The 17,710-nt window shown below is 40.7% G+C and overlaps 1 protein-coding gene across 1 annotated transcript; it reads right to left on the reverse strand.

Moving 5' to 3' along the window:
- Window positions 1-759: 759 nt before the first annotated feature.
- Window positions 760-16,636, reverse strand: RSPH4A (radial spoke head component 4A). The gene is made up of 6 exons (XM_007521049.2): window positions 16,301-16,636; window positions 9,441-9,675; window positions 6,443-7,192; window positions 4,570-4,711; window positions 2,845-2,962; window positions 760-1,637 (listed from the first exon to the last, which is right to left on the reverse strand). The coding sequence occupies exons 1-6, from the start codon at window positions 16,369-16,371 to the stop codon at window positions 1,391-1,393; spliced, it is 1,563 nt and encodes a 520-aa protein (XP_007521111.2). The 5' UTR covers window positions 16,372-16,636; the 3' UTR covers window positions 760-1,390.
- Between the last annotated feature and the right edge of the window lie 1,074 nt (window positions 16,637-17,710).

Genomic DNA, 17,710 nt, shown 5'->3' on the forward strand with positions numbered 1-17,710 from the left:
AACCAGCTATAAAACATTTCACAGGCATAACTTTAAAAAAAAATTGCTTTTGTTAAATACTTACACTCTTACACAAATGTGATTTAGTGTCTAATGTTTCATGTGCTCAGTAAAAAAGAAACTAAGACTCATGTTGTATGTATCATACAAGGATACTACCAAGAATTTTATTCTGAACAATTTAAGCAGAAGAAAATTTGGTGGAAACTTATCAGAAACTCTCAAAATCCATGGGTAACTGGAGAATTATGCTAGAATGCTGGGAATTCTAGAGGCTAGACTATAGATTCATTTAGAGGAACAAACAGGTCCAGAGCCAAGGTTTAATGTTTGTGCTCAAAACTCAAGATTCTAGGGAGAGCACTTCTGATCAGCATGAGACTATGCCAGAGGACAAGTGGTTTCTCAAAAGATGGTGAGGGCAGATGAATAAGTAAATATTAAGCTATTAAAAAAAAAAAAAAGAGCAAGTATCTACTATACTATGAGGAAATTAAAAAGGAATATTTGGAGGTTTTAGAAATAGTAACTTCTCCATCAAATACCAAAAATGTCACTCTGAAAAAGAATATTGCCCGTTAGAAATTTTTTGAGATGTCACGTTTTCCGTCCTTCACTAAGCAGTTTTCTGTTTGCTATCCCCATCCCGTTTAGTGTCACCATGACCTCTTACCTGGATAATGTGATAATCTCTTACCTGGCCTCCCTGTATTCTGTTAGTTCATCTTCCACATGGAAACCAAATGTTCAACAATATGAGTGGTTTTTATTTTTATTTCTTTATTGGCATTAATGGTTTCCAGTCAGCAGTAAAATACAGTAGTTTGTACATGCATAACATCTCTCAGTTTTCCACATAACAATTCAGCCCCCACTAGGTCCTCCTCTGCCATCATGTTCCAGGACCTGAACCCGAGCCCTCCCCCCAATGTGATTTTGTGAAATCCTACTCGGGCCCTATTCATTTTTCATGGATAAGAATTCAATATGGATAGTACTGTACACAATTTGGCCCCTACTTAACCATTCCAACCTCAACTCTCACCACTCATTGTTCTAGTTCTTTTCATCCCAAAGTCCTTCACCAGGACAGACTTGCTGCTGCTTTTGACCCATCTCCCCTTAGACAGAACATAGAAAGGGCATTCTCTTAGATACGCTTCCTGAAGTGCTCAGGTAGGGATTAAATTCCCCCTCAAAGTGTTTGAGAGAATTGTTTGTCAGAATGGTCTGCAAACTGTCAGTCATAGACTACATAAACCTAAAAATGAGAATTGCTAAGATATTTCAGAGAGGGGTAAGGAGGAGCTGGAGGGATGCCACAGCAGGAACCATGTCAAAGCAGGCACCCTCTCGGGTGAACTGTCCTCTTGACTCTAGTTTGTTCTTGTTATTCATAATCATCATCATCTTCTTCTTCTTCTTCCTCTTCCTCAGTTTCATTCTCCTCGACCGGAAGTACTGTTGCTGCTTCTTGTGCAGCCCTGAAAGCTTGTTCCTCTTCCACATTTGGGTCATCCATTTCTGTAATTTCAGGTCCACTGGGGTATTCTTGATAAACTGGTGGTGGGACTGGGGGTGTATAGTTGTCTGGACTATATTTATGACCCCAGCCTATGTAGAAGTTTTCAAACTTTCTGTAAGTTTAAAAAATAAAGTGTGGATGGCCATTATGTAACTTTTCAGTAAGAAAGTTGATATTTTCGGGGCTGAGTAATGGTATATCTGGTTGATTGCACACTTTACAGTGCGCAAGGACCCGGGTTCAAATCCCCGGTCCCCACCTGCAGAGGGAATGCTTCATGAGCGGTGAAACAGTGCTACAGGTGTCTCTTCTCTCCCCCTCTCCCTCTCTGTCTCCCTCTTTTCTCTCAATTTCTTGCTGTTTCTATCCTATACATAAATATAAATAAAATAAAAAATTTAAAAAGAAAGCTGATAGTTCCGTAATGAGAAAGTTTTGTCATGAAATTATAATGTCAAAATTTTAAATGTGATAGTATGAATATTCCTAAATGATTTTTCTGCCACAAGAATTACATCCAAATTGCTGAAGCTAGACAAGAAGATGATAGGGTTAGACCCTGCCAAAATGTATCCTATACTTCAGGCTAATTAAAATATCATGTAACTCTTTTGAGAAAAAGTTACTAAACAAAGAAAAATGGTAAGTTTAAAAATGGCTGCTCTTTAGACCTTCGGGAGTGTCTTTGGGAAGAATATCCCACACCATTTTCCCTACCCAGCCATTTACTGTCTGGGGGCTCCCCAGGTCATTGTGATTGGCTTCCCAAGCAGCCATCTAGGGCAACCTCATTGTGATTGGCTTCCCCAAGCAGCCATCTAGGGCAACCTCATTGTGATTGGCTTCCCCAAGCAGCCATCTAGGGCAACCTCCGTGGTTTTGTTGTTGTTGTTGTTTTTCTAGGTTTCTACTTTCTGTCGAGAAGGAGGTAGGAAATGGGGGCAGAAAATTTGGAATGTAATTTAACATTTTTTAATTTATTTTCCCTTTTCTTGCCCTTGTTTTTGTGGTAGTTATTGTTATTGGTGTCATCATTGTTGGATAGGACAGAGAGAAATGGAGAGAGGAGGGGAAGATGGGGGGAGGGAGAGAAAGATAGACACTTGCAGACCTGCTTCACCGCCTGTGAAGCGACCCCCTACAGGTGGGGAGCCAGAGGCTCGAACCGGGATCCTTATGCCGGTCCTTGGGCTTTGCGCCACATGCACTTAACCCGCTGCGCTATTGCCCGACTCCTGTAATTTAACATTCTAGTGATGACTAACTTCCAGAGCTTTAAATGATCTCAGCAACATCTTTGTAAGCCATCGGATACTTACTTGCCATTGGAAAAGGCATACGCTCCTGGCCAGAGGTTTGATCTAAGGACTGCAATAGCATACTGAGGAATGAGACTGGAGGAGAGCCGTGTTGTCCAAGGTGGTATATTCTGGATCTCTGTAAGCCACAGAGGAATTAAACATTTTAACTCGGGAATAGAGAAGAATTTGCTGTGCAGTTGAGAGGCTTCTCTTAAAAACTGAAAACTCATAACACAGAAAAGTTAAACAACCAGGTTAGAATACTTTAAGGTCAAGACTCAATCCCAGATAATGGAGTGACATGGTGCTTTGCTCTCTCATAAAGTGTATATATATTTTTTAAAAAATAAAAATAAAAAATAAGACCAAAATGTTAAAACAGCTTAACACAGAATCAGGACAACATTTTTTTGAAGGTTCTGGAAAAATAAAATTTGAATATTACTCTGTGTGTGTGTGTGTGTGTGTGTGTGTGTATGTACTTAAGCAACAGAAAAAAAAATGGGAGAGGAAGTTTATATAGTATAGAAAATAGTGGTCCAGGAGGTGGCACAGTGGATAAAGCGCTTGACTCAAGCGTGAGGTCTTGAGTTCAAGTCGCGGCAGCACATGTACCAGAGTGATGTCTGGTTCTTTCTCTCTCCCCTCCTGTCTTTCTCATCAATAAATAAAATCTTTAAAAACTTTTATTTAAAAAAAGAAAATTAAGGGAGTTGGGCTGTAACGCAGCGGGTTAAGCGCAGGTGGCGCAAAGCACAAGGACCAGCATAAGGATCCCGGTTGGAACCCCGGCTCCCCACCTGCAGAGGAGTTGCTTCACAGGCGGTGAAGCAGGTCTGCAGGTGTCTATCTTTCTCTCCTCCTCTCTGTCTTCCCCTCCTCTCTCCATTTCTCTCTGTCCTATCCAACGACAACAACAATAATAACTACAACAATAAAACAACAAGGGCAACAAAAGGGAATAAATAAATAAAATAAATATTTAAAAAAAAAAGAAAAGAAAATTAAGTGACTAAATAAAATATAAAATAACTTTGACATAGAGCAAGTATTATAAGCCAAGGAGTTCCAAAACTGCACAGGAAGACGTAAGGGTATAAGCACATTAGTGGATTAAATAAAACTACCTTCTACTATTTTACTATATACCTATGTGCTTATGGTCTGTAGAGTGCAAGACATGAATGAGACCACAAGATAACTGTCACCACATCTGAACACTCTACAGTCTACTTATTTTCATCCTAAATTACTTGTTCAACCTCTTTAAGTAAAAGTTGGTGGTGTGTGACCAGCTAGCTACATTATTACTTTCTACCATCTCAGAATACATGACAAGAAACAGATAAAACCTTGGTTCTTATTCACTTTTTAGAGCTCTCCAATTTTTTTAAATGTTTTATTTATCTATTTTATTGGATAGAGACAGCCAAAAGTCAAATGGGAAGAGGGTGATAGAGACAGACACTTGCAGCCCTGCCTCACCACTCGCAAAACTCCCCCCCCCACATCTGGGGAGCAGGGGCTCAAACCCAGATCCTTGCACATTGTAACGTGCACTTAACCAGGTAGGTGCACCACCACCCGGCCCCGGGCTCTCCAATTTTCATGTTTGCCATATAAAATGCATAAAGCATATGTCATGTGCCATATATACACATACTATATCAACTATTAAACATATGCATAATATATACATGTATACCATGAATTACATAAGAGGTGCAGTGGTTATGAAATCACCTATGTCTTCTGATAGTGGTGTCAGAAGAGGAGGCCCTACTTCCTGTTCTATGTATTCAGCTTCTTCTCCTTTTTCTTCTTTCTCTTCATCTTCTTCCTCTTCCTCACTTTTTTGTATGGGGTTGAACCAATTACAGCGACCCTGGGTATGAATACTGCAAGTATTAGTAATGCCTTGAACTTCAAATATCAGAATATTAATTTTATTGAAACAATATCTATAAATTGGCCCACTGTGTGAGAATTTAGTCTTATTTATTCAGTATACTGAGTGCTATGTTCACTCTTAAGTTATTTCAAGCAAACAGTTATTCGATTTCAAAATTGGGCCAGCTTCTTAAAATTATAGAACATTATTAACATCTTAGAATCAACAGGCTTAATGGAAAAGGTAATGAATCATTCATTTTTACTAATTTCAAAAAAAAGAATTTACATGCAAGCAGGAAAGCACTATTATACATAACAAACACTTAAATGTAATATTAAGGTTCATTGTGGACATTTGAGTGGTTTCTCATTTATAGATCAAAGTGTAATGAAAGGGCAGGGGGCAAAAAGTTTCATGCCTGAGGCTCTGAGGTCTCAGGTTCAATCCCTCACACCACCATAAACCAGAACTTTGTAGTGGTCTGGTAAAATACCAAACAAAGATATAGCAGCAATGCGTAATGGAGACTACTTACAATAATAAGGCATAGTACCACAGTAATTAGAAGAATGACCTCTGAGTACAGTCAGCCCATTTATATCCAACCCTATGTTTACTATTGATATTTTCTTTGTTACATTTCCTAAACCTCGGCCTCAGTTTACTTATCTATAAAATGGAGATAAAATCAACTTTTTACATATGCTTGTGAGCATTGAAGGTAATAATACACAGAAAACACTTTTAAACAGTGTTATATTACTGCAAGGCAGTACTGTTTTCTTTTTTCTTTATAATCTCTCATTTTAATTTTTTATTAAGCAGCGCCATCACTGGGGCTCAGTGCTGATACTACGAACCCAACACTTCTGGCAGCCATTTTTGCTTTTCCTTTCTTTCATTCTTTCTTTGTCTTTCTTTCTCACTTTCTTCCCTCTCCTCCCTTCCTTCCTTCCTTCACTTTATTTGATAGGGCAGAGAGAAACTGAGAGGGGAGAGAGGCATCAGAGAGAGGGAGAAAGAACCTGCAGACCTGCTTTCCCACTCTTGAAGGGATGGGGCTTAGTTGTGGGTCCTTATACAAGGTAATATGCATATTCAACTGGGTATACCACTGCCTAGTGACCTTTATAATCTTTTATTCCTCTTGGCATAATAGTTCCTTGCATTACAGAAACGGAATAAGATAGGTTGGGTGGTAGTACACCTGACAGTGTGCACATGTTATCATAGGCTCCCCACCTGCAGGGGAGTCGCTTCACAGGCAATGAAGCAGATCTGCAGGTGTCTATCTTTCTCTCCCCTCTCTGTCTCCCCCCCCCCCCCGCTCTCCATTTCTCTCTATCCTATCCAACAACGACATCAATAACAACAACAATAATTACAACAATGAAACAAGGGCAACAAAAGGGAATGAACAAATATTTAAAAAAAGAAAAGAAAAAGAATTTCATGACACCTGTAAATCTAAATCCTTACATATATTATACTTTTGAAAAAAACCACAGAAATATTTATTTTTCTTTTGGAAATTAAAAAAAAACCTGTTGACTATCTCAGGTCTACACTAGACAAGAGTATCATGCTTTGTTTTTACTTTATTGTCTAATTGTCTCTCAGTCTAGAGACCGGAGACCTTTGATATCATGTATATGTTGGAGACAATGCAATAACTCTTTGCTGAGTGGTTAAGGAGCTGAGAATAGCCAAGCCCCTCCCTACCTGTGGGAGAATATACTGCACGTGATGAACCCAGTTAGACAGGGATTCCACAAGATCGATCACTTGGATGCCTTCAAAATCTGGGTTTTCCTCAAAGCTCTCTCTCCCACCGTCTATCTCTTCTTCCTCTTCTTCTTCTTCTTCTTCTTCTTCTTCACCAAATTGATAGAATCCTAGAGGACTGACATGAGTCGCTGCTGAAATTCTGGCAATCTGCGCTCGTAAGTAATTGCTTTCAGTTCCTGGGAAAGGTGGATAGCTTATAATGGGGTTATCCAATCGCCCAGTGAAAAATTTCTTGATTTTTCTTGCAATAACAATCTGGGCAGGTGTAACTGAAGGCAACTTCGCCCATGGTCTTCCTGGTTCATTGCAAACAAAATAAGTGTATTTGTTGGCCCCCGTTCTGCTTTCTTCTTTTGGTACAGCCTGTGGGGCCTTATAGAAGGACCTTGGTAACTCATCATCGTCGCCATCAGCTTCGCTGTCTCCGTTGTCTCGCTCTTCAATTGCCTCTTCATCGTCCTCTTCCTCTTCATCTTCCCCCTCACGGAATTCTACTTCCGCCACAATATAATTCATTTCCAGACCCAAGATCTTGCCCCAAAAACGGCATCTTTGGATTGGGTGGGTATCGGTAAGCTGCTTAAGGGCAAGAAATATGCGATAAGTCTCATCTGTGCCCAAACCAACTCCAGCTTGTTCAAAGTAAAACGCTGACTCCATTACATTCGGAAGAGAGCTTTCTGCCTGGAAATACAAATGCTGTGATGACCATTTTATCCGTGAGAGAACTATTTGCTTCCCCTTCCTTCACCCGCATTACTTACTCCTCAAATTTTTCTCCATTTAACATTTGGATCAAGCTTTGATAATGTCTGAATTTCAATCTCCTTGATGCTTACAAATGTAGTTTCCACTATTGTGTTCGAAACTCATCTGTATAAACTATGTTCTATGTGTACTTTTTAAAAAATTTATTTATAAAAAGGAAACATTGACAAAACCATAGGATAAGAGGGGTACAACTCCACACAATTCCCACCATAAGAATTACATATTCCATTCCCTCCCCCAATAGCTTTCCTATTCTTAACCCTCAGGGAGTATGGACCCAGGGTCATTGTGGGATGCAGAAGGTGGAAAGTCTGGCTTCTGTAATTGCTTCCTCACTAAACATGGGTGTTGACAGGTTGATCCATACTCCCAGCCTGCCTCTCTCATTCCCAATTGGGGCGGGATTCCGGGGAAGCAGAGCTCCAGGACACATTGGTGGGGTTGTTAATCCAGGAAAGTCTGGTTGGCATCATGCTAGCTTCAGAAAACAGTTAATACCTATACTTCTAAAGCTCTATGTGTACTTTTTAAGCAGAGATAACTTAATATTCATTGTGTGTCATAAAAAGGCAACATTCTCTTTTAACCAAATCACTTCAGCGGTTCCTTTACTATCCTGAAATAGTAAAATATGGTATAACCTACTCACACACATATATTTAGAAAATATATTTACTTGCACTTTTATGTTGAATATATAAACATATTTTCTAGATAACAAATATTTATTGGGTTGGGGTGGATAGCATAAGGGTTATGCAAAGAGACTCTCATGCCTGGGGCTCCAAAGTCTCTGATTCAGTCCCCCGAACCACCATAAGCCAGAGCTGAGCAGTGCTTCAGTCCAAAGAATATATATATAGTATGTGTGGTAATATATAGGACAAATAAAAGTCAATATGGTTCCCTATGTTTAGGATAAGTAGAAGGAACATAAAATAAGTGCTCAGGCACTGATGATTACATCTGAAAACAGAATTTAACCAGATTTTTGTCATCTACAGAAATTAAGAGAAATGTCTTTTTAATTTTTGAAATGTATCTTTATCTGTTTATTGGCTAGAGAGAGCCAGAATTGAGAGGGAAGGGGAGATAAAGAGGGAGAGAAGGCGAGGGACACCTGCAGACCTGCTTCACCACTCACAAAACTTCCCCCCTGCAGGTGGGAGCCAGGGGCTCGAACTGGGTTTAAGAGAAACGTTTATACTAATCTTCTTTTAGTATGTCCCATTGCTATACAGATACCATTTAATTGGGAGAGAGCGAGGTGACACTAGAAGTACTTCTATTTCTTATAGTTAACTCAAGGGAAGATGTGCAACTTGAATCAAAGTCCAATTTTATTTATTTATTTTCCCTTTTGTTGCCCTTGTTGTTTTATTGTTGTAGTTATTGTTATTATTGATGTCATCATTGCTGAATAGGACAGAGAGAAATGGAGAGAGGAGGGGAAGACAGAGAGGGAGAGAAAGACAGACACCTGCAGACCTGCTTCACCGCCTGTAAGGCGTCACCCCTGCAGGTTGGGAGCCGGGGGCTCGAACCAGCATCCTTATGCCGGTCCTTGTACTTTGCGCCATGTGGGCTTAACCCGCTGCGCTATCACCTGACTCCCCAAAGTCTAATTTTAAATTATCTCACATTGTAGCAGCTATACATCCAGGTTTAGATAGTTTGTGGATGATTTAAAAATGAAGAGCCATTTTCTCTGATTTCTAGAAGCTTGACTCCACAAATATTTACCAATCAATCCTCTGAAATACTAAAAGACAATTTAATGCGTAAGAAATTCTAAACAAATAAATGTGTTGTGGACATTGCAACTGCAAGTACTATTAAGGATATTATAGAAGACAGACATTTAAAGTCACGTTTCACTCATTAAAAACAAAGGGGACAGGTCATGGTGCACTTGGTTGAGCACACATACTACAAGGCTCAAGGACCTGGGTTCAAGCCTTCAGTCCCCACCTGCGGGGAAAAGCTTTGCAAGTGGTGAAGCAGTGCTGCAGGTGTCTCTCTACTTCTCTCCTTCTCTACCGGCCCCTTCCTCTCGATTTCTGGCTATCTCTACCCAATACATTAATTAAGATAATAAAAATAAAATAAAGCAACCAAACAACCCCCCTAGAATTAAACTACAGAAATTCACACCACTCACTATTTCATCTTCCAGTTCTTGGTCACCTCCTTCCAAATTTCCCTGGAGAAAAAGAGCTTTTTGCTTCTCTGCTATTTCATATGTTGGGAGCATCTCATTCTCATTTTGGAGTGTATCTAATTTTTTACTAAAATGTGCTTTCTTCACATCTTGGCTGATATTTTCAATGGTGTCCACAGCATTTTCAGGACGCTCATCTAAGATCTTGGTCAGTATATTAGAAAGATGATCATATCTACCAGAAAAGAGAAAACTGCATTATCCATGTCAAATGTATTTGAGGAAGGCTGGTAAGATAGACCACATGGTGTCGGGTTGCTTGGGGGAGGAGGGAGAAGAGACCAGGAACTTGTGGTAGAGCTAGCCACCCCAGAATTGGGTGTGAGCACAGCGGTTCAGGCCACGTGGAGCTAGCAAAATGACCACCTCCCACTATGCCCACCAGCCCTTCTCCTGGTCGGTTCATGGAAGAGAAAACAACAAAAAGAGCAAAAGTGGAAGCAGGAGAGGCTTTTATGGGAGAATTCCGGAAGTGGCAAGTTGGGACGGGATTGGCTAGGAAAGGGGTAGAAAGAGGCAAAAGGCATGTTGGGGAGGTGGAAGCGTCCTTAGCAACTTTGCAATGGTTTTAACTGAATTAGCAATACCCTGAGGGGATAACGTGGTGGTGGGGATATTTCAGGCAAAACAATGATTATATAAGCAGAGCAGGGGGGCTGGCTTTAAGGCCCAACAACATGGGATGTTGCTTACAACCCACATTGGAGCCCCTGATATACCACATGGGAGGACAGTGGCATTAGGAAAAGCTTTAGTACAGTGGTGTCTGTCTCCCCCTCTCTATCTTTAAAAAAGCAGTGAGGCCTCTACCGTGACACCCCCCCCCACACACACACACACACACACACACTTCACTTTCATACAAACTCCATCAGTTAGTAGTCAGGAAACTTCAACTGGAAGCCTTCAGAAAAGTTAAGTGTACAAATACTTATGATAACTTCTACCACCTCAGAAAGAGCTTAACCACAGAGTTTTATTTGGAAAATGCCTCCAATATGATATGACTATTTCAATTATTAGAGAAAAATATTATAGCAAGATGATTAGGCTATCCCAGGTACATTTTCACATTTTATTTGAGACTGAACTCTCTTGGGAATATATTTTAAAGTCATTAGCCATATTTTAATTCTTTCCATTCTACTTTCATCTAGTCTAGGAAAATATAGTTTGATTTCTAAGTTCTATTAATTCTCTCAAGATGGAGTCTGCTCCTAATCATTTTGCCAGGCCAGTTATCTACGTCAGTGGCTATAGAACTATAAGAAGTATAACCTAGACATATACCAGTTTCTGTGAGAGAGAGCTTATGTGCACACGTATCCATAAACTACTGCAAAATATATACCTGAAAGCAGGATTACACTAGAGTTTGCAGTGAGTACCTCCCCAACACTTCCTCTCCACTATTCCAATCTTGGGATCCATGTTTGCTCAACAAATTGATTGGCTTTGTATGTTAACTCTCTTTTCAATCACCAGGTTCCAGATGCCACCAGGATGCTGGCTAGGCTTCCCTGGATTGAGGACCCCACCAATGTGTCCTGGAGCTCAGCTTCCCCAGAGACACACCTGACTAGGGAAAGAGAGAGGCAGACTGGGAGTATGGACCGACCAGTCAACACCCATGTTCAGCAGGGAAGCAATTACAGAAGCCAGACCTTCTACCTTCTGCAACCCTCAACGACCCTGGGTCCATGCTCCCAGAGGGCTAGAGAATGGGAAGGCTATCATGGGAGAGGGTGGGTTATGGGGATTGGGTGGTGGGAATTGTGTGGAGTTGTACCCCTCCTACCTTATGCCTTTGTTCACTAATCCTTTCTTAAATTAAAAATTTAAATAAAAAAAAAAAAAAAAAAAAAAAAAAAAAAAAAAAAAAGAACTATAAGAAGTATGTTTCAGGGGGCTGGAGGTAGTGTATCTGGGTAAGCACACATGTTAAAATACAAGGATCAGGGTTCAAGCCCCCAGTCCCCACCTGCAGAGGGGAAGCTTCATGAGTGGTGAAGCAGTACTACTGGTGTCTCCTTTTTTACCCCCCACCTCTCCCTTTATTTTACATTTCTTTCTATCTGTATCCAGTAAATATATAAATAAAATACTAAAAAATGCATTTCATATTTTATCCCTTATTACCCACAAGTGATAGAACCGTGTTATAAAATAGTATGCACTGCATTAAGTTGTGATGGGTTCTTTATAGTACTTTCTGTGCTGTAGGAATGGAGAGGTATTTATTATCTCAGAAGCAGCATTTGAAATAAAATTAAACTCAGACATTGTTAGTAATAATTGGTTGTCCAGGGACCAGGTTATGGAACACTCAGTAGAGGGTACAAATTACCATGTACAAGGACCTGAACCCCCCCCCTTTCAAAGCTTCAGAAGTCTCTCTATCTCTGTCTTCTCTTCCCTCTCAAGTTATCTCTGTCTCTTTCAAAAGGAGATAAGGAAAATATGGTTACTATAAGCAGTGTATTCATTATGCAGGCACAGAATCCCAGCAAAACTCTGATAACAACAAAAAAAATCACTTGTTTACAAGTTTATTGATAATTATAAGAGTATCATAAAATCTGTCCAATAAGATTTATATATTTAAATGATGTCAATTATAAAATAATTCAGTAGTGGAATTTTCCCCATTTTATATGTTTGTATTCACTTGTAAATTGTTAACGAACTCTCAATTACTTAATATGTGTTCTTTAATAAAGATTTCAATAAAGTCTATGAATTCTTGCTTATTGTCTTTACCCAGGATATTAAGATAAAAAGCCTCTATCAGAGGTTCAGTTTGAGTCAGAAGATAACTCATCTGGTAGAACACATGCCATGCCACACACAGAGACCCAGGTGTGATGCCCAGCAGCGTAAGAATGGTGCAATGGCCAGCACCAGAAAAAGAGCCAAGGATGATGGAATAGTACAGTGATGTCTCTCCTACTTATGGCTCTCCCTCTATCTTTCTAAAATAAAGTAGTGAAAAAAATGAGTTGAGGAGCAGTGGAATCACACATATGTGAGGGCCGGGTAGAAGGAAAGAAAGGGAGGAAGGAAGGAAGGATAGATGGGGGGCTGGGTGGTGGTGTACCTAGTTGAGCATACATATTACAATGTACAAGGACTGAATTCAAGCCCCTGGTCCCCACCTGTAAGAGGAAAGCTTCACAAGTGTTGAAGCAGGGCTGCAGGTGTCTCTCTGTCTCTCTCCCTTACTTCCTCCCTATCCCTCTCAATTTCTGGCTATTTCTATCAAATAAATAAAGAGAAAGGGAAAGAAAGAGAAAGAAAGAGAGAGAAAGAAAGAAAATAAATTCAACTAGGATCCACTATAGAGCGTCCTTGAAACTTAGTTGCTAATTTAAAGTACATTTAAATACAATATTTAAGTCATCAATCTCAGGTTTTGTGAAAGATTTCTTATGTCAAATACTGTTTTGCAATTCTTCATACCTTAAAAATTGTATCTCGTTTTTAAAATATAGTAGTAACTATCAACATTTGCCACACATTTTATATTAAACGGGCATTGAGTTCATGTTTGCTGGTGTCAGTTATAAATGTCAGTTTTGATGATTAAGTGATCTGCGCTGTATTTACTGGGCTGCCACTCTTTGATTGATTATTTATTCAGTACACAGCAAGTAGCACTGGTAGGCACTGAGCAGATGTGGTGCACAAAACTCATATGATATCTGTGTTACAGTAGGCTAATAGGTCGGAAAATCACTGATTATTATAGTTAAGAGGAGGTACCAAGCCCATCTTATAAAGAGCACGATGCTGCCAGCTGTGTGGAAAACCACCCAGGAAGAAGTTAAGAACAAAATGTGAGGCAGCAGAACTCATGGTTGAGTATGTTCTGCCAAGGACAGTCAAATTGTCACACTTGTCCTACTCAGGAAAGAACTGAAATGTCACCTGGCTTATCAAGGGGGAACGAAACTCACTTGTTAGTTACCACAGGTGGAGCAGGCATAGAGAAGACAGGTAGTCAAAGATGACCCCTGCTTCATGATACTGTCACTGTAATAAATTAGCATTGCTGTTTGTACCACCCTGTGGTGTTTTTTTTTTCTGTATGCATTATGGGTAAGCATATGTGCAAAGTACTATTCCTTATATAAACTCCAACCACTGATCAGTGATGTAATCTCAAACGCTTCCCAAACTTTTACTTTAAAACAGTCAGTCCTGTACTTCTGGGCTCATCATCTGCCTGAGGAGTGAGCCCTCTAATTCTGTGAGAGTAACTTTGTTTACTAACAATACAATGAAACACTTTGCTTCAAGCTTCTGTCTGTCAATCTTCAGTTCTTTGCTGATTGTCACAAGGACTGAAGTATTAGGTTGTTGGGGAAATAGTCATGAAGTGTTTTTTCTATGCAAAAAAATGTGTCATGATTTTCCCAACAACCCAATACTGGTGGTTCCTGAGCCATTTTAACTGGTAACATCTGCTCTCTGGGGACCTGCCACCCAGCGGCAGCCTAGTAAACCAGACACTAACATATCAGTTTGTAACTGTATTTAAAATAAAAAGTGTCCAGGGCCCAGCAGTGGCATACCCAGTCAAGTGCACATAGTACTAAGTGCAAGGACCTTCATAAGGATCCAGTTCAAGCCACAGCTATCTCTTTTTCTCCCTATCTCCCTCTCCTCTCTCAATTTCTCTCTGTCCTAGCCAGTAAAATGGAAAGAAATAGCAGCCAGGAGCAGTGGATTCGTAATGCCGGCACCGAGCCCCAGTGATAACTCTAGAGGCAATAAAACAAAATACAATATAAAGTGACATTAAAGGCTATGAAAGAAACAACACTGTGACAGAGTTATATGCTTCTAAATGATGATGAGAGGGATAGTCAAGGACTTAGTGAAAAATCCACTAGACAGAAGAATTAAACACATGGAAACTGAAGAGTCCATCTTGCTAGAGCAAAATGATGGAGGAAGATGTAAGAGTCAGAGTGGTTGAGAAAACTGATTTTTTCACAGCTTAATGCCCCCATTACAAAATACTATTGTGAGGCGAGCAGTAGCACAGAGAGTAAAGTGCACATGGCGTGAAACCCATGGGCCAGAATAAGGATCTGGGTTCGAGCCCCCGGCTCCTCACCTGTTGGTTGGGGGGTGTCACTTCACAAGCAGTGAAGCAGGTCTTCAGGTTTCTTTCTCTGCCCCTCTCTGTCTTTCCCTTTTCTTTCAATTTCTCTCTGTCCTGTCCAATAACAACAGCAGTAACAACAATAACAATAATGACAACAACAAGAGCAACAAAAATAGGGAAAAAATGTTCTCCAGGAGCAGTGGATTCGTAGTGCAGGCACCGAGCCCCAGCAATAACCCTGGAGGGAAAAAATATTATCTTATTGGATAGAGAGAGCCAGAAACTGAGAGGGAAGAGGAAGACAGACACCTGCAGCACTGATTAACCACTAGCAAAGCTTTCCCCTGCAAGTGGGGAACGGGTGTTTGAACCCAAGTCCTTGTGCATGGTAACATATGTGCTCAACCAGCCCAGCCCAATGTCTTCATTTTTAAAGAATCAGTTGTAGTAGATGTTTCCAAAAATCCTTTATAGCCCTAAACGTCTGTTGACTCTGGAAGGAAGAATGCCTTGAAATCTGTACTTTGATGGTCTGGGAGGTAATGCAGTGGATAAGGCATTGAACTCTCAAGCATGAGGTCTTGAGTTCAATCCCCGGCATCACATGATCTGATGTCTGGTTCTTTATCTCTCCTCCTATCTTTCTCATCAGTCAATAAATAAAATCTTAACCCCATAAAAAAAGAAATCTGTACTCTGTCATAAATCCTGAAATTAAATCTGTAATGAGATGACCAAAACATGTGGACTTTAGGCCACCACATTTTAAGAGAAATCTGGATGTAATGGCATATTTTTCAGAAAGCTTAGACAGTGATCAATTTTTCTTGCTTGTTCAGGACTCAAGGATTTCTCAGAATGCCTAATTTTCAGAGCTCAATCAGGATAGATTCAGGGTAACAGAGAGAAATAGTCACCCCAGAATTTCCTGGGTTGAATTCAAACCACTTAAACACTAAAAAGTTTATATTAGAAATATGTATTTCATATCACTAGTAGACAACTATTTTATACAAGCACCTTGAAAAGATGCATGAATATCACAGTCTTTATGGTATCTTTGAAATCACTCCTTATTTTTTAGGATTTATTTACATGTGCCAGTGGTCATTTAAAGAAGCTAGAAAAAAATTACCAGTGACTATTTTGTGTCCTGAGATAAAGCTATTATATCACTTACTCTTTTGTTAACACCTACTTTTCATATCTATTTCCATTACCCAGACAAACACAGCCAGCCTGTACAATGCCATGACTCATGTTCAGACAGAGAGGGAGGGAGAGGAAAACAGAAGGCAGTAGGGGCCAGTTGATGGCGCACCTGGTTAAGCACATACATCACAGTGCACAAGGACCAGGTTCAAGCCCCTGGCCCCCACCTGCAGTGGGAAAGTTTCACAAGTGGTGAAGCAGGGCTACAGGTGTCTCTCTGTTTTTTTCCCTCTCTACTCCTCCTCCCTTCTCCATTTCTCTCTGTCACTTTCTAATAAATAAATAAGTAAATTAAAAAAGAAAAAGAGAAGTGGCAACTATAGTCTTACTCCACCACCCATGGAGCTTCCTTCCTCTGATTCCTGGTATATATAGAGCACAAACGGGGTGACCCATGGTCACAACCAGGTCCTCACTTGTAGCAAAGTGTGCAGCTTTCCTTTTTGCCCCCTTCGTTTTCCCCTCCCAGACTTACAGGTTTAAGCCTGACTTGCTGCTGGTCTTCAGTAGGTAAGCCTTGGCATTCTGAACAGCAATCTCAACCATACTGGGGCCCAATGCAGAGGGCCTGGGCCCGCACTGACTCAGATCAGGGTTACCGTTGGGGCTCTCCTCCTGAAAAATATCAAACCTCAACTCTTTCTGTTTAGAGTTGGAATGGCTTATACCCTCTGGTCCATGCAGGTGATGTCTGGGTTGCTGAGAGCCTTGCTGAAGAGCATTTCCCTCTGCTTTATCAGATGGTTGTTCCAAGTGGTCTGACTGAGGCTCAGCAGTTAGACTGGTGACCTTGTCTGACTGCAACGGTGACAGCGGCGTGGCAAGGTCCTGTGTGGACTGAACCGAGAGAGGAATGGAGAAGGACTCCTGAGGAGCAGAAAGTGGAGATGGTGTACCTGGTCCCGTGAGGTCATTCACAGGCGCGCCGGCTCTAGACTGGGGGCTCTGGTGAGGAGGGCTGCTGGACTGGGACCCCTTTTCTAGATCCTGCTCTAACTCCAAGTGCTCAGAAAACTCAGGCTTGGGATCTTGAAAAGAAACTGCTTTTGTGTCTTCCCATGACCTTCCTGCTTCCCCAGGTTCTTGGCTTTCTATTTCTTGTTTTGGAGAGGTTGGCTCTTCCATGGAAGGAGTCAAGCAAACAAAACAAAACAAAACAAAACGATATATATTCTGGATGCAAGGGGCGTGCAGATTTGGAAGGAGGCAACACAATGCAGTTTCTTACAGAAGTCTTATTAAACAATTTCTGGGTCTTAGTTGCTCTACAGTTGTAGCGTCCTATCTCCACAGCAACCTCAAGCGGGTGGAGTAGAGGGGGTTGGGGATGTGTTTCTGATTCCAGGAAGAAAAACAAAGTGCTGGCTGTTGCCAGGATTCTAGGGAGGAGACCAAGAAAGAAGAAAATCTGAGATTTGTGATTGGGTTAAGTCTCTGCTCTTCTTCCTAGCACAGCCAATCTGATGTGCAGCTGACCTGAGTTGAAACTTGAGAACTGGTTTGGAGCCTGCTCAGAGAGCTTTCCTCAGCTCCTGCCTGAGGCCGAGTTTGCCTTGTGTGATGAGCATGGAGGAAGGAGGGAGGGGTGCTGGTGCATGCTACAAGGTGACTCCACTGTGAGAACTAAGGGAATCCAAAACTATCATTTGAGCCATCCAGACATGAGGGAATTTTTGTTGAGAAAAAAACTGTGAAAACCTTGTTTCTGCCCCCTCCAACATTTGCAAATATATATGTATGTATGTATGTATGTATGTATCTCCACACTGTGTAACAACTGTTTCTTATGTTTTTATGGTCAGCTTTTTTCATCAATATTTATTTATTTATTGAGTACAAAAGTAGTGCCAGAGGCTCTGGTGCTAAATATAAATAGTTGCCTTTT

The sequence above is a fragment of the Erinaceus europaeus genome, chromosome 4 (genome assembly GCF_950295315.1).
Source record: "Erinaceus europaeus chromosome 4, mEriEur2.1, whole genome shotgun sequence".
Taxonomy (NCBI): Eukaryota; Metazoa; Chordata; class Mammalia; order Eulipotyphla; family Erinaceidae; genus Erinaceus; species Erinaceus europaeus.